This window comes from Leuresthes tenuis, unplaced genomic scaffold (genome assembly GCF_036924035.1).
Source record: "Leuresthes tenuis unplaced genomic scaffold, fLeuTen1.0.hap1 SCAF_15, whole genome shotgun sequence".
NCBI classification, from domain to species: domain Eukaryota; kingdom Metazoa; phylum Chordata; class Actinopteri; order Atheriniformes; family Atherinopsidae; genus Leuresthes; species Leuresthes tenuis.
Genome location: NW_027325369.1, coordinates 14,750,420 through 14,772,388, shown reverse-complemented (window position 1 = coordinate 14,772,388; position 21,969 = coordinate 14,750,420). Strand labels below are relative to the sequence as shown.

General features: G+C 41.5%; 1 protein-coding gene across 4 annotated transcripts in view; it reads left to right on the top strand.

Moving 5' to 3' along the window:
• Positions 1–1,069: 1,069 nt before the first annotated feature.
• Positions 1,070–21,969, top strand: part of actn1 (actinin, alpha 1) — a 57,190-nt gene continuing 36,290 nt past the window's right edge. For all 4 annotated transcript variants that reach the window (XM_072366161.1, XM_072366159.1, XM_072366158.1 and 1 more), the window contains exon 1: positions 1,070–1,247. In XM_072366161.1, coding sequence (XP_072222262.1) covers positions 1,149–1,247 — 99 coding nt within the window. In that variant the 5' untranslated portion in view covers positions 1,070–1,148. The remainder of the gene's footprint in view (positions 1,248–21,969) is intronic.

Below are 21,969 nucleotides of genomic sequence, written 5' to 3'. Positions count from 1 at the left end.
GTTTTCTAAAAATGAAGCCTCACGGAAATTATATTTTTTCACACTGTTTCTGTCCAATCTCGTTTATTATCGTTTATATGACATCATTGCAGAGTTTGTTTGAAATCTTATTGCAGTGCAGAAGCACAGCTGTTCTTGTGTCATAGACAAAACAACCCAAAAGCTTGAATCCATTAACACTGAGAGTGTCTTTCATACTAAATAGAAAAAACGATTCATTATTTCTGATGCCACACTGAGTAGACTGACCTCTAATTTCGCAGTGGGTAAAGCTGAGGTTGATTTTAACTGCTTCATATAGCCTATTTTTGGGTTATACCTATAGCACCGTAACAGTTTCTATAGAGTGGGTGTTAAAGATTTTCATTCACAACATGAGCAGTTATATACTGTAAATATTGGGAAACAAACACAACTTTTCACTTCGGCAAAATACACGAGTAAAGTTACTTCCCACTACTTGTTTTGCTAAATTTGAAAGGCAGCTTTTTAATGCAGTACCTTTATGGTAATTTGACGGGGGGAAAGGGGGTTTAGAAATCCCTTTACTAACAAAGAAACCACATAAATACTACGTTTAGAGACTCTCTAAAGGGAAAAAAAAATCATTCATAGCACGTAAAGTAACGCGTTGCAGTTTTTTCAAGCTAGTTATAGTTTTGACAGTCGATGTTTGGATCAACCTGGGCAGTCAACCTTGGATATAATACCGCGGCACTGACATCCAAGACAGCCAATCAGCGACAAGAAGGCAGGTTCGGGCCCCGAGGCGTCCAATCAAATCCCTCAGTTGGTTATCGATTCAATTTGTCTGAAGCAAAGTTTTTGCGTCTGTCGCTCCTCTAAACTAGACCTGCCTACAGCCTGCCTGCCTACCGCGGGGTGCTCCTGTCGGGAAAAAAATAGAGCAGATAGAAAAAGGAAAGAGGCAGAGGGGGTGGGGGGGGGACATATAGAGAGAAAGAGACAGAGTGAGAGAGAGGGAAACCGGGGGTGGACCGTTAATTTCATCCACACACCGTCTTCAATCCGTGGAGGAGAGTAGCCTGGGCTGCTGCAAAAACGTTAACTCGCTGAGGACCGGGGGACCTACGAGACAAGCTCAGTGCGTCCATATATATATTACGCTATATAAATACGAGTATAACATGGATCAGTATGATGAAGACGGAGTCTACATGCAACAAGAAGATGATTGGGATCGGGATCTCCTCCTGGATCCTGCATGGGAGAAGCAGCAGAGAAAGGTGAGACTAACCTCTCTCTCTCTACCTTCTGAGCGGAAGCGGGTTTGTTGCCTGTCATGATGACCAAAATGATAATAAGGCAGATTGTTATTGTTGCCGCACATCGGCGGGGACGTGTTTGGCTACCTTAGCAGCGGGTTGGTGAGTTTGCGTAGCCACGAGACTGCCGAACATCGACCGCAGGTAGCAGTTTAATGATCAGTCTCATTATCGCTTTGTTTCTCACCTGCGCGGCTCCCTCAGCCGCCTCGGCCGGGAGCCTGAACCCGCTCCCACAAACTTTTCTCGCGCACACATCCCTCGTAACCTCTATGAAATATCCTGTGGCAGCAGTTCCGCGCCCACCCATTAGCTTTGCGGGAGAAGGAAGGAGTGAAGGAGGAGGGGAGCTTGTCTGAGGAGGGGGAAGAAAAACAGTTAAAAAAGCCGGACAGTTCGGCCACTATTCCTGCGCAACAGATGTCAGCCATGCGCTTGACTGCGTATTGTGTGTGAGCGCCTGGCCCCTCCTGTCATTTGGTTTATGATGCGACGTGGATTAGGCCATGTTTAACAACCGGGGATGTGTGTTTTTGAGGGGGAAAAGGGGAGTAAACTCACCGTAATTCACTTTATGCCCCAATTATTTAGCGACCTGGCAAATTGAATCTGAGCGCTTTTACCGAGAAATGTGTATCTGTTTAGGGAGTTATGTTCCCTGATACAGGGACAATCTGGAAGCTCGTGTGTCCATCTATTAATTTCTGAGCATGTTACGACTTTAGTTCTTTCATCTGAATAGGAGCTCCCAAACCAGGTGTAGTTATAATACAAAGCTGAAAGACATCCATATCTTATTCTAACCAATCTCAATCTTCAGCACGCGTCTCACAGCTGCTGCTGCCTCCCCCCTCCTCCCAGACAGGGTATGAATGGTGTGTTTCGAGAAGGGGCGCTACTTTTTTTCTTCTTCTTCTCTCTCTCTGCTCTCCAAACTTTCTACTTTGAAAAAAGGGGGAAGAAAAACGCTGTGGAATCTGAGTAAGCGCTGCGGTTTGGGTTGGGCTTGCATGGGAGCGAGCGTGCCCAAAAATGGTAATAATCGGCCCCTCTCGCTGCTTTTGGAAACCACCCCCCCCCCAAAAGTTTCTTTTTTGCACTGAGAAGCTCTCGGCTTTCCTGAATTATGTCATCGGCATGCTGTTACTGGTCGAAACCTAAACGCAGGAAAATTAAGGGATAGAAGCCACGCGGCAGGTGTGGACAGCAAACGGGAGACATCGAGAGGAGGTCATCCTCTCACCTTGCTGCCTCTTTGGCGCCTTCTCAGTATAAAACGTCTTTGTCCAGTGAAGAGGAAGTTTTCACAGAAGCAGGAACACCTGACTTGCGTCTAGCTCTGATCCCAGATCTCATGATTTGCAGTGAAATACTTTTCCTGTGATGACCTGCTAATTTCTGTGCCTGCATGACCCTCATTGCTCTAATCATCCTGCAGAGTGCAGGAATGTGTCAGTCATCCACTCCTTTCCTCTCCCTCCACACGAACGGGTTGATATGTGGTTATGTTGAAAGGGATGCACACGCAACTGTATACACGTGCACGCACACAAACCCAAATTATTTCCAGGCTTAAGCAATCAGCTTTGCTGCTGATGAACTGATAACGTGGAAGCCTTTTTTTTATTTATTTTTTAAATGTTTGCTCAGTCTTTTCCAATACCTAAATCTTTTATTAGCCTGATCTGTTCACTGTTTAAATACAGCAGCCTGTGGCCTGGAACTGCTTCTTTGGACTTTTAAGATGTAGGGCTGGTTCATTTGAATAAAGTACAAGTACAGACAGGAGAGGTGCATAAAGGGGGCAAAAAAAGAAGAAGGACTTGGTAATGGTTTGAATCTTTTTGATCTGCTGGCAGAAGTTTGCAATCATATGATTGTAACTGGAGTTATGATAACTCACAGGAGCACATTGCTGATCACTGACACATGTCTTTAAGTCTGAAGGCCTTCTTTTAAAGGTGATAATGAGGTAGCAAACATTTTTTACAACCAATGTAACCCTGTTTGAGTTTAAGAGAAACTGGCAAGAGACTAAAAGTAGAAATTATACAATGCTAAAGGAACACTGTTTTCTAAGATCCTCTTTTTCAATCTAATGCTCATTAGATGCAAACCCAACACGTCAGAGTGCTTAAAATATTTTGAGCCCCATACAAGTCTTAACTTGACCCTCGGGTGTAAAGGTGCTGGCATCCTCTTATCTTGGAATCTTAATGTCTTTGCAGACCCAGGTGTCTCAGCCTCACTCTGTCAGAGCTCAGGAAACGCCTGTAAACTTGCCATATTTTCAAGAATACAACATGTGGCATTGTTTATGCACCTCTCTAAGTAATTTTTCTCACAACCCCCCTGTCATTTGAGGTCAATATTTCACTCTTGTTTTCACAGCTGGAAGGTGGAGTTCAGGTGTGAAAACCGCTGTAGCTAATTTGCCCAGGTTTGTCCTTATAAGGATATGAGCTGCAGCACCTTCGACCGGCCCTGTCTGCAAACCTCCCGCCTCCTACTTCCCATCTCCCACACCCCAACCCTCTGTTTCCAAACACTCCCAATCCACACCCACATTCTGCTGCTCAGGCTGCAAGCCAGTTCAAAGATAAGAGCGACTGATTTTGTGACTTTTTTCCCCTAAAGTTCTGACAGACGTAGACCATACTCTCTCTCTGGTGTACTTGGTTTATAAAAATGCTTGACTGACTGATTTTATAGATTGTTCCTGATGTCAAACTGAATTAAACCACTGTACACCCCTTCAAGTTGTCCAGAAAGTTGTAGTTTATAGACAGCTATGCACAAGTGACCAGTCAGTACTGGGCGGGGCTGCTACTGGTAACATCCTGACCCATATCCACATACTCTAACTGACAAGTCACTGCTTCAAGGGGAAATAGAGAGAAATAGGAGTGTGAAAAGATTAACGCTGCAACGATCAGTTGATTACGCCATCAAATGTGATGATTTTCTGCTTTCATTATCACGTATGTTTGGAGGTTGGAAATGGGGTTTGAGATTGTTGGTTGAATAAAACACTCAATCCAAACATGTTGGCTTAGAAAACTAATATTTATACATATTTCACTTATAAATCACTGTTACTTATATGTGCAGACTCTAAAACATCAATCATCAGGACCAAAACCAAGCCTGCTTTTGTTTTCTGTGTCCAGGAATTTCGAAACTACGTTATCAGTGTTCAGGAAACTGACTCATCATGAGTGACTGTCTGTGACGTCACAGTTCGACTAACGCAACCAAAAAGAGTTGCATTCTTTATTCTGAAGTGGGAGCTGTTTGCTGGATTGCATAATCGCATGTGTAACGCAATGCTCTGGCCACCTTACCAAAAGCTTCCCGTCATCAAATTCCTCTGCAGCCAGGATGCACCTTTCGCAACTCTGCTTTCAACAAAATAAGATGAGTGTCACAGTGGCAGCTACAAAGCAGGGAATGTCGGAAAAGTGACACCCCTTCTCTCTCCGTGGCAGGCAGCTCTGATGAAATGTTGGTTTATTTTCACCACAAGAGACACAAGAAAGACTCCAGAAAACAACTAAATTAAAGAAAAAATTAACCCAAGAATTAATCCAATTTGTCTCTTTGCTTGCGAATTGTGACATCAGTGGTATATGATGTCAAAAACTCTTCCCTGCAGCTTTTCCTTGTTTTTCCAACACACCAGCAACCATGACAAATTTGGTTCATGCAACTGTTGGCAAGAGGGAGGAAAGGCAATCTTAAACTAAACATTGGGCAGAAGAATTTGTACTCATATTTTACCTTTTTGCTCCAAGCAAGAGATATGTTTGAAACTGGAGGTTTCCAGGGCCTCTAAAGTGCTCATGAGCTCCTGGCTTTAGCCTCCTTTGATGTTGCTCATTGATCTTGTCATACATCAAATTTTCCAAAGAAGGTAAATTACAGTATTCCATGACACTGTTGAATGATTTTGAGACTGAAGCAATGCCTTTTGTGTCTCCATCTATGTCTGATTCAGAGATGCTTCAGGGAAATGAGCAGTCTGTTAGTCAGATGCAGATATTTCTCAGTCACTTTGTCAGAAGCCAGGATGGCTGCCGCTCCTCGTTAATAACAGAGAAGTCATAAAGTTGAAGATGTGATTGACAAGTATCGGGAGTCTCGCCGACTGTCAGGCGCTGATTTTCCTGCAGCCACTCGCTGTTGTGGTGGTTAACACACCCATGACTATAAATCCCTACAGGAGCCCCGCAGAGAATCTATCATGCTGTTTCGGTCATGCTTTCTGGGCTCCTGTCTCGTTTGTCCTGATGGATGGGGTCACACACAGACACCCAGGCTCAGAGGGCCCAGGAGCATCCGCTCGCCCATGTCACAGGAAGTTTTATGTGCATGCTCCCAGATGAGCTAGAGGGAGCTGGATGGTATGATCGAGTCTGTCTAATTTCCAGATCTTTTTTTTCCATCTATTTCACTGAGAATGCAGACGGTCTCTTCTTGATCTGGAATTTAGCTGACACTGCTATGAAGTTCCAGAAATCACCCAGAACTCTTCACCAAGTGATACAACATTTATGAAAATTAGTTTGTTGTATTTCTTTTTTTCCAATGATCTAATTTGTGAGTTGCCTCCAACACATTTCTTCCTTCCTATTTACTCTACCTTAAAGCCCATCCTGAATTAACATGGTCTGGATCTGATTCTGAGTCATGTCTTGTTAACTCAGTATTGCAGGCAAGCAGAAGCCACCTTCTCTTTTGGGCTTGAAGCTGACAGCTGATGTACAGCTTGTTGGAAGACACTGATCTGTTTCTAATGACACCTACATAACCCGATTCTGTTTCTCAAAGAGGGATGTGTTCTATTATGACTCTAGCTGGAGAATCGGAGGCAGTGTTTACCCATGACCTCTCAGTGGGACTTCTTACACAAAGATCTTGTTTTACTACCCATGGTGATGAAATAGCAGTTTTTGACTTTTTTTTACTGTGCTAAGAAGTGAGTTTATATTTAACTGGAAGAAGTTTTGGAGCCATTGGTGCGCATTTAGTTGTTAAATTACTTCAGATGATCTACCTCCATGACCTCTGTCATTACGGTGGTTTTAGTGAAACGTATTAAAAACGTGTGGATGGATTGTCAAGAAATGTTGATCCTTCACTTTGATTATTTGGATATTTACTTCTGCATACCAGAGGTTCTGTTTTCTCAGCTTTAGCAACTGACTCTATTGCATATTAGTTCTCTTTGGCTTCAGGTGCAGTGTATCTCCTGTGTGCTTTATGATACAACGAGAGCCAAAGATTGAGAAAGCTCTCTGAAGAGAGAACGTTGAGAAACAGTAAAACGTCTTGTTCTCTTTCTGTCTGGAAAACTGCTGTAGCTGAAATTCTCCTTTAGTTTTTTGAGTAAAGGTGAACGCTTCCTTGCCCATATCAAACCCAGTGCTACTTTTGAGTTTTTAAGAATCCACTGTTTGAAAAGTCAAATGTGAGCAATTACCAGGCTCTTATCTGAACAGCTCCAAATGCCAGGGCCCTGATGCAAATTCTTGCATGGCTTATTTTCTCAGGATCAGGCTCCAAATTTAGAAACGTACACAGAAATCAGCTCTCAGTTATAGGTCATTATAACATTTTCAAGGCCCATTGCGCAATGAATTTAAATGGCTTAGTGTCAGTGGTTTGGATAAGTTTGAGTGCTTTGGTTCATTTGCGCGTCTCCTAATTGATATTTTGTCCTGCGCAGCCTGGCGTTTGTGTGTTAGATTTACAGAGACCCAGGACTGGGAGTCTAAGATTTGGTACATTCACCCTAAGATTTGGGGTCAAGGTGCATTTCCTGTCGAGCAAATGTTAGGAAGAAAGAAAAAAGAAGAAAAAAAAGCTCAATGTTCAATCATGTCTGGAGCCACTACATACTGAACGTCACATGTTTTCAATAGCATACAACCCAGAGGGAGTTTATAGGTGATCAGTCTGTATGTTTCCAAGGAATTTTCTTGCACCACATGGGAAGGATGTAGTCAAGTCTTTCCGCTGCTAATGCTATTAATCAAGCCACATGCACTCTGAAGCACCTCTCTTTGAAGCCGGCTGGAGAGGGAGAGAGAGAGAGAGAGGGGGGTTGTAGTACTGTACTTGGAGAGTCTGTGAACATGTGAGTGCATTAGCTGTAAGCCTCCCCACAGGAGCAGCTGCAGCGCGTCCACTACGTGGAAAATAGCTTTGAGTAAACAGATACTGTGGTAAAAGCAGGTACACCTTTCCATTCAGTGGCTGCATGGGTGGAGCTCAGGAGGGGAGAAAGACGAGGAGAGGGGGAGAAAGGAGGAGGCACTGAGTGGAAGAAGAGACTCAGACAGGGGAGCTTTCAGGTCTGGCACAAAGCAAGTGTGTTCAGTAGGCTGCTCTTTGTCACATATCAACCTCGAGTCAATAATTTATCATCACCAGCTGTCACTTGACTCTTTCCTCTTCAGGTGCTTGAAGGGTAGTTCCCCTCTGCAACATGCTCAGTCTGTTAATAATGTAGTTAAAGAAACATTTACATATTTCTTGTTTAAAGAGTAGCATATTACTGATGACACAACAGCAGTAATGTGTACACAGTGTTTGTTCTGCACAGCTCAGTCGCAGGTGGTTAAAATCACTTTTTCACTCTCCTGTTTTATCTTTTTTATTTAAAATTACACTTTGACGTTATTGGGAAATATTCTCACTTTGTTGTGGGGTGGTGAGAATAATATCATATTTAGGAAATCACTTAAGTGGAGATGTATCCATGCGTAATTGACAAATCTTTTGAGTGTATCAGCCTACTTCGCGCATGTCCCTTGCTGCTTAGTGTAACAACAATGGCATCTGTACACCGTTTTTTGAAAATATTTTCCTGGGGTTGCTTCATCACAATGAGCAACAACTCTTCTCCACATAAATGTATCTATGTAAATGTATGTAAAAGGCATGCACAAGATGTAAAAGAGTATGTACTGTATTTGGGACTTTTTGTTTTTGCTTTCCCCGGCATGATTATTTTAGTGTTTGTTGGAATTTCTGCGTTCCCATCAGGACAGAGACATTTTTTCAAACGGAGGGAGAAATACCCATTCCAAAAAATATCCGGAGTAGTGTCTTTGAAGCCTGAGAAATGGGTAGAAGAGTTTAGCACTGACTGCGAAGCTAATAGAAGCAAGCAAGCTCTGACCAAGCCAAGCTAATATTGAAAGTGGCTAGCGTCAATAATTTTTTGGTTCAGCAAGTTACAGGTAGGGTAAGGGGGTCTTGCCTAAGGACCCCTACTGGAGGTAGCACCCTTTATGCAGGGGATTTGAACCCAGGTCATGTAAGGTGGCAATCTTACCACTACATCATCCAGTCCAGTCAATTACAACTTATAGTTAGATGTTTTACACTTCAGATGTAATGTTATGATATGGATATTTGAGGATGATGGATATAATTCTTAAAAATAATTACTAGATTCCAAATCTCAAATATTCACTCAGCCAATGAATTTTATATTCACATTATTTTTTTTTGCACGAAAAGTGTCACATGGTTGTTTAGCACAATATCATTGAGAGTACCCTTTAACATCATAAATACAAAGTGATAATAAAACAGTATTACTTGGTGAAGTTTTATTTTCCTCCCTGTTTTCTCATGGCAGCTATCAGTGCTCACACCAATTACTGAGCGCTTCCTTTCGTGTTTATCCTAATTCTGCTGCTGCTGCAGGAAACTTATCAGTGGATCTCTTCCCGCATGGCACAAGACCTTTCCCTCCAGATGAGTGTAACTGATGCTGCAGGTGCAGAGCTACCAGGCTTTAAATGATTAGCACAAAGTAGAGGTTAAAAGACCATTACGTTATGTGAACCAGACTCATGAATTAAAAACCCTCAGGTCAAAACTCCCTAGAGGAAAAATTTAAAGCATCATGTCATTTTTTTTGTTTTTGTTTGGATTTCTTATCAGTTTCTCTCAACCTTACTTACTTACTTACTTTGTGCTTTTTTCTCATCATAATGCTCTGTTCTGTAAGACGTGGATGGTGATGGCATTAGGTAAAATGTTTCTTTAAATCTTACTTCACTTTACTCTGAGCATGTTGAAACCTGCCCCAGCCTTATCAGGAAGCCTGTCTTCCAATGTGCAGAGGGCGGTGCGTCACTCTTGTTTGCTCAGTGTCTTGTAAATGGCCGATTGCAGCATTTGAACAATGAAGGATGTTTCTTAGGGGTTTATTTACACTGCGGGCAATTAAGGATATTTCAGACAGAGTTCAAATCAGTGCAGTCAGCCAGCCTGCCTAGGTGGCCTGAACGAGATGAGGGGGAAAAATTAAATATGCAGAGCTTAAAGCTACAGTACATGGAGGCAAGATGAGGCGAATGCTCCTGTGAGCTTTAGAATGGTAATAATGGTGTACACAAATCTGCTGTTTGCGATGAAGATTGAGGCTAGAGGCTATTTGTTCTGCCACACTCGTACATTTTTGTAAACTGGGACAAGCATCGAACGGCTGAATTTCAATCAGTGCTGGCTATTGATCGTGTGATCCACCAGCGGTCAGGCAGAGTTGACTCCCTGCCGGCGAGTGGCATCACGTGATGGTGACTCTGTGCTGTTTGTGTGCGATACAGTGCGCACATTTAAATTCTGCTGCCTCAAACGGTGGCCAACATCTCTTCTCTTCGTATGGCTTTTCTGCTTCAGTTTCCGGGCAGGATTAGCCTGCACGCTCCAGACTTCATGTCACGACGTTCATGTGCGACGGTAAACAACAGCAGCGACAGTGAAGTGCTCGCAGCGGATCTCATTACAAGTTGTAAAAGACACCCCTCTCCCTCGAAAGCCCCATCCCTGGTTACCCAGTGTGAGAGGAGGGCTGGCCTACTACTTGTTGCTGTGCAGTGGAGAGCCCTTGCTACAGCGGCAGGGCAGCAGGGAGGTTTGAGCTGAATGAAGCACTGGCAGGTGACACTGAGAGGGAGGGTGCAACAACAGCTGAGGGTGCATTTAATTTGATGCTGTGATCACTTCACAACAAGAAGCAAGCAGCTCTTCAGTGGATGGATGCGCGGATGCTTAAACTCTCCTCATAGTGCTCTTCTTTTCCTCCACTTCGCTGTGAACCATTGCTTCTACTCCTCAGCTGGTGTAATTACAATCTTTGTGACCTTCCACCAATACAGCTTAGAATTACCAGAAAAGGACCCAGAGAGCCATAACATTTTTCTTCACCCACAACTTTGTATGAAATTCAATACATCCTTTGATGCCCTGCAGCAAAAGCAGTATACAGGTTGATGCCATGAAGTGATGACCCTCTAGTTCACAAGTGGTGTTCCAAAACAGTTTGAGCACAGGGTTATGCAGCCGAGGATGTAAGCATTTAGAATAAAAGGAGTGTAGTAAATGTTGAAGCACTGTTTGCGTTTTCTGAACAAATAAACATTTTATTGATTAAAATGTTGTTGTTTTGGCATTAAGAAATCACTCATTTGACTGTTTAGCATAGTGAATTAACTGTGTTAACTGTGTTATTTTTCAATGTATGAAGCTAAAAATTCTCCATAAAAGCACACATGTACAAAATAATCCATATAATGTGTTGGTTTACAGTGAAATGCAGGTTTTGTGTGTAAAAGCATAAAAAATACACCTAACTGAGCAAAGTGTAGTTCGTTCGTTGCAGCTGGCAGTGTGATGCAGGGGGTCCTGCCATTGCTGCTGGTTCTATAGTTCAGTTTGGTGTATAAGAGCCTCAGTAACATCTATTCAGACAAAAGTGTTTACTGCAGCCTTTGTGAAACAGGTGTTTTGGAAAATGTTGCCCATGGAGTGATCAGAGTTGAACTCTGTGAACTAAAGTGTGTTTTTGGGATAAGCTGTTTGGCCCCACTCCAGAAAGGGTTTGCCATTTTTTTTCTGTGTCGTCAGTCTTTAACTTGGAGGGACATTTCTTGTTGAAGTAATAGTGAGTTGATGGCCACTTGAGTGGAGCTGAAAAGGTTGTATAGGTTTGAAGTTTATACATTACTTGCAGCAAATTTTCAGTTCAGGTTTCTTTGCCCATCTGAAACTTTTCCTACTCCTGTACTTGACTCACCTGTGAAACTAAGGATGAGGAAGCATAGTTTTTATCTGTTTCCTGAAATTATGATATATCATTCAGGTTTGTGTGTAATAAGATGTGCATACAAATATAATAAAATAGAGTTTTGAAATTGAAACGGTAGTTAGACCTCCAAGTTAAAGACCCTCCTTTAATCAAAATCATGCTATTAACATCTGCTGTTTTATTATAAAGTAGATATAACCTTTTTGCTTTGTATTGTCCATTTGCTTGGCAGCTATTTAACAGTTCTCCATGATGAATACTGAACGGCTAATGGTTGCCCTCATACTGACTGCAGATGAGTTTGTCACAACTCAGTAGTGCAGAGAGAGGTCGAAGTTTGACTCGATCGGTCAGAAAAAAAAATAGAGCAACAATGCTGAGGGAGACGATTAGCCTCATACAGCTCTGTGTGTGCTTTGCTGTCACCAGCGGGATAGGCGAAGGCCCTTTTTCATTTCAGCTTCATCGCCATCACATTACTAATATTATTACCCTATATCCGCTTCCATAGTTTGACTTTCCTTTCTGACCATTTCTGTCTGACACGTCATAACCCAAAGCCTGGGAGATACAGAGACAGCAAGAGCAAGTTTCTCTTCCATTGTTCTGGTTTCCAGCGTGACCAAGCGACCAAGACGATTCAGATTTTCAGCTCTGGTCAGAGCTGGAAGTGGATGGAGCTGGGGTCCAAAGCTGTGGAGCGATTTGAAAATTAAAAAAAGATGCTGCTCGTGGCTCTTTTCCTCAAAGCGGACACATGTGGCACTAAATGTTCTCTTTGTCAGGAACGTTTGAAAAAAGTGCTGGTGCTCAAAAAAGTGCTGTATAGACTCAAAACTGCTTGGGTTTTCTTTTTCTGTTGGCTCATTCAAAACGTAAAAGTCCAGAAATTTTTTTTGCTCTGTTTAGAATTTAACAGAAAGAAAGGTTTCTCCTCTATATAACCTGGTTATACAGTTGAAATGTACAAGTACAATGATGGCCTTAACAGGACACATGCAGTACAGCTGATGCGTACATGTGTTGAAAGTGTCCTTTGTTCGAGTGCACTGTAACTCCTCCCAGCTCAGCATTTCTCTGAGTCAGGTGATGGTCAGCAGTGAAAAGCGCTGCTCTGACACAAAGCGGCACCACGACCACACCACACATGACCACTGCTGGCAAACCGAGCCCCAGCTGACTCATGAGTATTGTGGTATGACTCTGGTGAAATGGGCCACTATACTTTATCCCATCATAGTGTTTGGACTGGCATCTGTCAGAGACAGCTCAGGCATGACTCAGGACTTATGGCTCAGCTGAGTCGTGATAACAAGTTTACTCCTGTTGAGAAAATCCTCTTTTCTTTGCGGTGGCACAGTGGACATACCTCTGTTATTTTTAAATAAAGTTTTGAGGATACTTTATAGTGTGGGACATCAAATGACAGGTTATGATATTTAAGTAAAGTCCAGCTATTGTGCACATACAGTACTATAAACCTGAGCTGCCAAGCTAGCTTCAGTTTGGACACAGACATTATAGGATTCTGTAGAGCGGCTTTTGTGCAGCAGGACTCTCCTGCAGGAAGACGCACGTTCGCACTGAGCTTTTCGATGACTTATTGCTCTGCATAGATCCCTTGATGCCTGGACTTTATTTGAATAGCATCTGCACGGAGATTTGCATCCAATTTGTGTGCTGTGAGATCAGCTGTAGAGCTGAATCTTCTTATCAGCTACCTCATACTTAGTCAGACAGTCATTAGGGCATTGACCTTTTTGTTTTCGCCAAATATGGAAATGTCACTAATGAGATAAAACATAGCAGAAGCAGATATGATTCTTTATTATAGCATGAGATCTGAGGGAAATTAAACTCATCCTACAAATATTTTGTTTATTTTTAGCTAAACGAGGGCTTATTTTAGTTTATGTTCTGTAAGAAAGCTGAGTTTAAAAGAAAATCAAAAATAATCAAAATCTACTTTATTCACAACCAAAGGTCTCATGCAGTATAATTAAGGAGCTGTTTTAAAATTATTTTAAACAAAAGTATTAATAGCGGGATGCCAGCAGACCTTGCACAGCAGAGAAGACTGCGTGTTCAACTCTCCTCAACGCAGACGTTTTTGTGGTTGTAAACTTGTTGTGTGTGTGTGTGTGAGAACGTGCGTGTGTAAAAGCAGACGTGGGCTTAAAGAGCCTCTGCACAGCCAATCTGTTTGTTTGTGAATCTCCAGGCTTTTGTGGTTGTCATAACAACCGGCCAGTGTCAGGCGCTCTGCGGCATTTTCACAGACGAGCCACTCTTTGTTAAATGAACTCGGTGCAGGAATGAGCTATTACCACACTTTGACTCCTAACAGTAACACACACACTCATGAATATGCATCAGAGCTGCTTCAAGCCAACAGAGAGTAAATATCAGTGGACTGGTCACAATGGCTTCAATTCTTTGTCAGCCTGCATTTTTTGGCTAATCCACTGCTCTGCCAGCACACGCTGGCGTACTGAGGATTGTGCACATGCATGTGTTGAGGTGGGTCTGCCTGCACCTACAACGTACAGCATGTCTCTGCGACATGGCTTTGTTTGCATTCAGGCTTTTTTTTTTTTTTAAAGTTTTCTTTCAAACGCTGTGGCGCATTCGCTTCCACACTCACCCTTGTGCACATGTGTGCTGAGGCAGCAGCCAAGGCAATAGATAAGTGTAATGGGATGACTATGCTGAGTCGGCACTTTGGAGTAACAGCCTGTTTGAGTGCCTGGCTAGATGGAGGCCGCACCTGAGAGACTGTTACACTCCATCACAGCTGCTGGCTGATGGAAAGAACACTTCCTCTTCACTGCCAGGAGGGAGGCCTGTGCAGGACAGTGTGGTATGTAGCATGTGTGTGTTGGTGGGAAAGAGGGTCGGATATGTCTGAACTGTACTCAGGAATATATTTGAAGAATGCATAATACTGCATTTTCAATACTCCTGCTGTGTCCACATAGGCTCTGCAAGTTTGTCCATTTTAGTTGCCAGTTATCTCACGTTCCCCATAATGATCAAGTGAAGAAATATTTTTCAACTTCCCCCTCTTTTCTCTCTGTTTTGCTGCTGCACTACATCCTAGATGTCTCCTCTTCAACTGTCAGCTGGCCCAATCACCCACTAACCCTAACCCAGTCTAAACAGCTTTCATCGATATGTTTTCTCATCATGACAGATGTTGAAAGTACAAGAATTTTCAGCAGAAATCATTTAAGTAACTCGGCATCCAATCCTATGTATAAAATGTGTTTAAAGGAAAAAAGATGCTATGAAATGCAAGATATGACCAGAACTACAGCAGCAGACTGTGTCGAGGTTGGCGACATTCTATATTGTTGGGCAATGTAAGCGTTCAATACAGTTTCAACAATTTTATGATATATGGTGGACACATTTCACTCTCGCTATGAGGAACTGGTTCAGAATATGTTTTTAAACTTAGAAAACACCATCATGGGCTTTGGGAAGTTTATTTTTTAACTATTTCATGTACCAAACAAGGTAACTTAACTTAATAGGTAATAAGGCTTGGTAAAAAAGTTTGCTGCCTTTTTTTTTTTTTTGTCACATTGTTTGCTAAATTTCATTTAATTCTGTATACTGTATATCTGAATATCAATAAAATCTGTCCACGTTTATGTTTATGTCTCTAAATTGATTTAAAGCTCCCCAAACTAAGGTGTTAAGTAATGTTTTTTTTTGTATAAAAATGTAGCATTTTGTTGGCACTGATGTCTTTTTTTGAAAAATTAAACATTTTTGTCAAAAACAAAGAGACACTGAGCAAGAAAGTAAAACAACAAAGAGAGAGAAAAAGGTCTCAAGCCTGAAATGACCAGCTCCAGTGAGGAAGTAAAAATGCACATACACACCACACACACACCACATCATCTGAACCTCATTCAGTGTCTTTTTTGGAGCCAGAGAAGTGAGTGTTGAGTGTGAGGGTCTGTGTGTGTGGGTAGTCAGGCTGTATCCTCCAGTGAGCATTAGAGGAAGGAGACAGAGAGGGATGAATGATGACCTCTGACCCTCACAACTAACTTCCCCCTCCTGGCCCTCATACTCCTGTCCTTTCTCTGTTAAAGAGAAAGAGCAGTGTGAAGGCTGTAACTCCACCAGGTTGAGCGGGCAGAAAGGTCATATTGTTCCTGTCCATGACTCACTCAGAGCAGGATGGATGGAGCAGGGACGCTTATTATTCAGCCATGTCTCGCTGTTGGCCTGCCCCTGTGGATCCCAGTTGGCTCCCTTCTGTTTGTTTGTACACATGCATTTGTTTGACTGACTGGTGGCTACAGCAGGCTGTGTTGGTTCCATGATATAAATGTAATCAATATTTAGTTCTTAGTTGGGCCAGGCAATTCCTCATTACCACAGAAGTTATCCTGGGGGCCTGGTTGCACTCTTAATGGCTAAAATTTATGTTGTTAATTCATGGAGCATCCAACCATTTGCCAGAATATTCAAAGAGTTCCACACTGCAGATCTTTCGCGACGCGCTCAATGGCTTAGTGGAGCACGGTTATGTGAAATTTGATTTAATATGCGTTTGTCAAATCCATATTGCACTGATGGTAAATGACTTCACCCTGAAATGTTATTGTTGTATTGTGTAAAATAGTTTTAAGTGAGAATATTCCATCTCAAGCTGAAAGATAGTTTGCTCAAAAATCTGATCATGCAGGGAAGGATGAATCTCAAATATATTCTATGATGTGTCTCTCTGCCATACATATCTGTCATCATCATCTTTGTTTCTGGGCATATACTGCGGTGCCTCTATCCATTATCAGTTAGTTGCTGAGATGGATTTTGTGTTTTTAAAGCCTCTCTGCCTGCCAGATACAGAGAGCCACAGCGCAGCAGTATGCAGCGCATCCAGACAGCAATTTGCCTCGTTTCCCCACAGTGCCTCCAAACTGAGAACAGCAGTTATCTGGATCTCATTTTGTTGGCGCCTCTTGATGTTCATTGTCAATTCTGCTGTTTGGATGACATTTACTTTGGGATGTAACCTACATCTGAAGCCAATATCAGTTGATAGTGCTGTCAGGAACACGCATGGTCATGTCTGCTTCAGCTACATATTTGTTATTGTTTACATTTTGTGGCTACAGTGCAATATCTGCCTACAGGGCAATATCTGCCAATATCAGAGCAATATCTCTGTTTATTCTCCTTCTGGTAGTTGTTTTCAGGTAAATTTAAAATTTGATTGTCATCACTCCTTGAAATGGATTTATGTTTAGTTAACTATGATGTTTTTGACGAGTATTTCGAGGTAAACCACATATACTGTAACAGGCAGTTTGCAACTGGCTAACTGACAGTAACAATAGAAATATTCATACCATCACACAAGAGTACAGCACCAGATTTTTTCACAGAGATGTTGAATTTTTCATAAGTAAAGATGGGGAGGGGTTGGCCACTCTGTGAAAGATAACCTTGTGTTACAGAGCCCGTATTGCTTCTTCATAGGTTCATAGGAGCTTCTAGAATAGTTTTCCATGCGTTAATGCATAAAAACCTTTTTTTCCCCTAAATTGTACAATGCTGCAACATCTTTTGTTACCTTCTGTCAGGAATGCTCTGTTTTAAGCTGTTGCCTCTTTAGGCCCCTCCTCCCAAAAGTCAATTTTTTTGCTCTGATTGGTTAGCTAATTGATGGAAAATGGTGGTGTGCAAAAGACTTTGCATCAAGTATCTGCAGGGCTTCATTTATTATCTCTTTTAACACAAAATACTGCACCATCCTGAAAGGTGGAAAAAAAGAAGATAATACCGTCGCACAATTCCTTTCAAATGCAATTTTGAAAGAGACTCTCGAGCACATGTATCCAGCTTTGTAAGATTGCATTAGATTAAATATCTATATCTTTTTGTAAAATATTAACTGAACATATGTAGCTTCAGCACTGCAGACCCACGTCACAGCCTAATGCAGGTGTTGTGAGATTTTCTTTCTTTCCATAATTCTTACGAATTCCTTCTACTATTATTCTTTAACTTCATGATGTTTTCCAACAAGGTCAGAGGAAAGGAAAGGATGATAGAGGTCTTTTTTAACCGTTTTTGTTTGCTGTGCTCTGTTTGCTCAGTACAGAGCAACACTGCTGTAAAACCATAGTGTGTGAACACTGTAGTCACAAACGAAAGTCAAAACGCTATCGTGCAAAGAAAAAAAGTCAAACAGTAATATCCTGTTGACCCTCCAGGCCTCTTTTTACTGAAAGGTCTGCCCTTTCAGTATCTTATGACTCGACAGTAAAATAAAATTTCACTGGAGTTAAACTCAGATTTCACTGACAGCTTTGTGTTGAATTGTTTTGCCTTCCCGGATGAATCGACTCATGATTAAATGTAATTAAATTAACTGATAAATACTGTTGCGTCTGACAAACTGTCCCTCCAGGGTGCCATTTTAAATTAGAACATGCTCTCTGTGAACTTGTCTGGATAAACACGAGGCTCTGATCCATCACATGTTAGGAAATCATCTTGGTGTCTGAGAGGGAGGAAGGTGTTAGCAGCTCTATTTTCCTGGCACACAAAACTCTTTCCACAAGCACTTTCTGGCCCCCATGAGCCCAAGTGAAACCAAGGCAGCAGAAATAGACTTAACAGGAGAGAAATGACACTTTACCTCCCTGGGATACACAGAGGCCCGTTTCCCCCTTCAACTCATCTTGACAGTATCCATCCTCTTTTCTGTTCCAGTTGCAGAGCAGGATTAATTTTTTCATGCTGTGGATACTCTTATAGAAATGTTTCCCTGTTTTCAAACGACACCTTTTACCATCTTCCAAATTTTTGTGGAAATGTTGGAAATCTAGTATTTTTGACATTTTCCCAAGAATTTATTTTCCTGATTCTGGGGTTTCAACGGGACATGATAGGTTCTGAGCTGGATGCTCAGGCTTGAGAAACTGGCCGTGGTGTTGAAAACCATCTTCCTGTGTTAGACACTTGGCCAGAAATGTCTGCCTTTATGCCTACCCATGTGTAAGGTTATGGCAGGGGCTTGCATTCATGAGCTGGCTTGTTTCAGTAAAAGGATTGTACTAATATGGAACTGGCAGAGAAGCAGGAAATATTTTCCTAAATGAGGTTGATTAATGGAGTGGAGGGAAAGGCAAGGGTGTGGGGAGGGAGTCTGGGAACAGAAGAAGAGGAGGGAAAGGGAAGTTGGGAACAGGAGTGAAGGCAGATAGTTGGCTTTTAAAGAAGACAACGTTTGAAAGATTTACTGTTAAGAAAAATAGAAGTTAGCTTAAGCAGTACAAGGTCTTTAGCTTTATGATAGTCAAAGACTGGTTATGTAACTATTTTCACCAATACTGGCTGACACAGTTAAATTAGTTAACAACTATTAGTTAAAGGGGAACTCCGGTATTTTTAAACCTAGACCTTTATTTACTCACCGAGAACAGTTTGGCGACAGTTGGCGTCCTTTGGGAAGCTATTTAGATAACTCGCAATCCATATAACGGAGTGAATGGGGCTAAGACGATGCAGCCTCTAAATGAGGCAATATCTGTCTTTATTTCACCAATACTTGAATGAACTAGTACTATTGCTCTGCTAGCACATAGCCACTGTTATTTGGCTACTTGCAGCTACAGGAGAGCTAACGGAAGGAACTCTAAACCATGTCTCACTGTTCCATCCAGTCTGGATATCCATGTTTTTGCGACATACGTGACAAATGACACATGCATATTCATGATACCAAAGCAGAGTGTGTTTTCTGCATTAGATAAGCACATATGTGAGGAAAATAAACAGACTTGAGCTGACCAAGACAGACTCAAACACAGCAATCGGAAGATATAAAAATTACTGGAGCTGGTAGAAAGTGACGAGGGGAGATGTTGGGCTTATCTGAACATCCATGGATCCCAGAAAACTAAATGAGAGAAAACAAAGGAGTTTTTGGAATTAAAGGGATTCATTTCATGCTTAGTGAGAGAAATATCGAGAGGGTTTAAATATGGTACTATTCATAGATTGGCTTTTCTGCCATGTCATGTTGTTGCTGCCCCACACTTTTTTCTTTTTCTAATTCTAGCCTTGTTTTCCTATCTATTCAATTCAATTCAGTTTTATTTATATAGCGCCAAATTACAACAATTGTCAACTCAAGGCACTTATATTATATAGTCCAATTGAAGCCAATTGGAATTCAATTCATTATAATCATAATCCAATTAAATCCAATTAATTAATTTCAAAATAATCCAAACGCCCTGAGCGTGCCTGTGGCGACTGTGGAAAAGAACGACTCCCTTTTAACAGGAATAAACCTCTGGCAGAACCAGACTCAGGAAGGGTGGCCATCCGCCTCGACCACCTGGGGTTTGAGAAGACAGAAAAGAGGGGGGGAAAACACCATAACACCATTCAAAGGATACCTGTTGGAACAGGGACACATATACATGTACATAATATAATTTGAGAAATTAAACGGGGAAAAAGATAGCAAAGTGAGGAAAAGGTGTGACAGATTAGGTCCCCCAGCAGTCTAAGCCTATAGCAGCTTAACTATTGGATGTTTCAGGATTACCTGAGCCATCCCTAACTATAAGCTTTATCAAAAAGGAAAGTTTTAAGCCTAATCTTAAAAGTGGAAAGGGTGTCTGCTTCCCGGACATTTACTGGCAGCTTATTCCACAAGAGAGGGGCCTGATAACTGAAGGCTCTGCCTCCCATTCTACTTTTAGAAACTCTGTGAACAACAAGTAAACCTGCAGTTTGGGAGAGAAGTGCTCTGTTAGGAAAATACCTTACAATGAGATCTTTAAGATATGATGGAGCTCGGTCATTAGGAGCTTTATATGTGCAAAATCTTAAATTCTATTCTGAATTTAACAGGGAGCCAATGAAGAGAAGCTAAAACTGGAGAAACATGATCTCTCCTGTTAGTTCTCATCAGAACTTAGGCTGCAGCATTTTGGATCAGCTGGAGGCTTTTCAGAGAATATGTGGGACAGCCCAATAATAAAGAATTATAGTAGTCCAGTCTTGAAGTAACAAATGCATGAACTAGTTTCTCTGCATCACCCTGATAGGATGTTCCTGATTTTAGCAATATTACGACGGTGAAAGAAGGAAGTCCTAGAAACCAGTTTTATATGTGCATGAAATGATAAATTCTGGTCAAAAATAATTCCAATGTTCTTCACTGTAGAACTAGAAGCCAAGGAAATACCATCTAGAGTAACTATATAACTCAACATTTTCTTCGCTCAGGTCCAAAGAGAACAACTTCAGTTTTGTCTGAATTTAGAAGCAGACAGTTCTGAGTCATCCAGGTCTTTATGTCTTTAAGACATGCTTGTAGTCTGACCAACCTATTGGTTTCATCTGGTTTCATAGATAAGTACAGCTGAGTATCATCAGCATAACAATGGAAATATATACCATGCTGTCTAAAAATGTTACCTAATGAAAGCATGTATAAAATAAAAAGAATTGGTCCAAGCACAGAACCCTGAGGAACTCCATGACTTACTCCAATGTGTGAGGAAGATTCTTCCTTTACAAGAACAAACTGGAATCTGTCAGATAAATATGACTTAAACCAGCCTAATGCAGTTCCTTTGATCCCAATAACATGTTCAAGTCTCTGTAAGAGAATGCTGTGATCGATCGTATCAAATGCAGCACTGAGATCCAATAGGACAAGCACAGACAAAAGTCCGCTATCAGAGGCTTAGAGGAGATCATTGGTAACTTTAACCAGTGCTGTTTCTGTGCTATGATGCACTCTGAATCCTGACTGAAACTCTTCAAACAGATAATATCTATGTAAATGATTACAAAGTTGAACTGCAACTATTTTTTCAAGAAATTTAGACAATAAAGGGAGATTGGATATAGGTCGATAATTAGCCAACACTTCTGAATCAAGAGTAGATTTTTGAAGTAAAGGTTTAATTACAGCAACCTTAAAAGTCTGAGGTACATATCCTGTCAACAAAGACAGATTGATCAAATCCAATATGGAAGTGTCAATTAAGGGGAAAACCTCCTTGAACAGTCTGGTTGGGATTGGGTGTAAAATACAAGTTGATGGTTTAGAAGAGACTATTGCTGTTGTTAGCTCAGAGAGATCAACTGGGCAGAAGTCATCTAAATACAAATCATGTTCTAAAGATACTTCTAAAGCTGCTGTACTTGATGATACATCAGTGATAATAATGGGAAGGATTCCATCAATGTCCTCTCTGATAGAAACAATTTTATTGATGAAGAATCTCATGAAATCATCACTGCTGAGAGTTAAAGGAATACATGGCTCAACAGAGCTCAGACTCTTTGTCAGCCTGGCAACAGTGCTGAAAAGAAACCTGGGATTGCTCTTATTCTCTTCTATCAATGATGAATAATAAGCAGTTCTAGCTTTACGAAGGGCTTTCTGATAGGTTATTAAACTATCTTTCCAGACTAATTGAGACTCTTCTAAATTAGAGGAACGCCACTGTCTCTCCAGCTTTCTTGCAGTATGCTTTAACGCACGTAACTGTGGAATATACCAAGGAGCCAACTTCT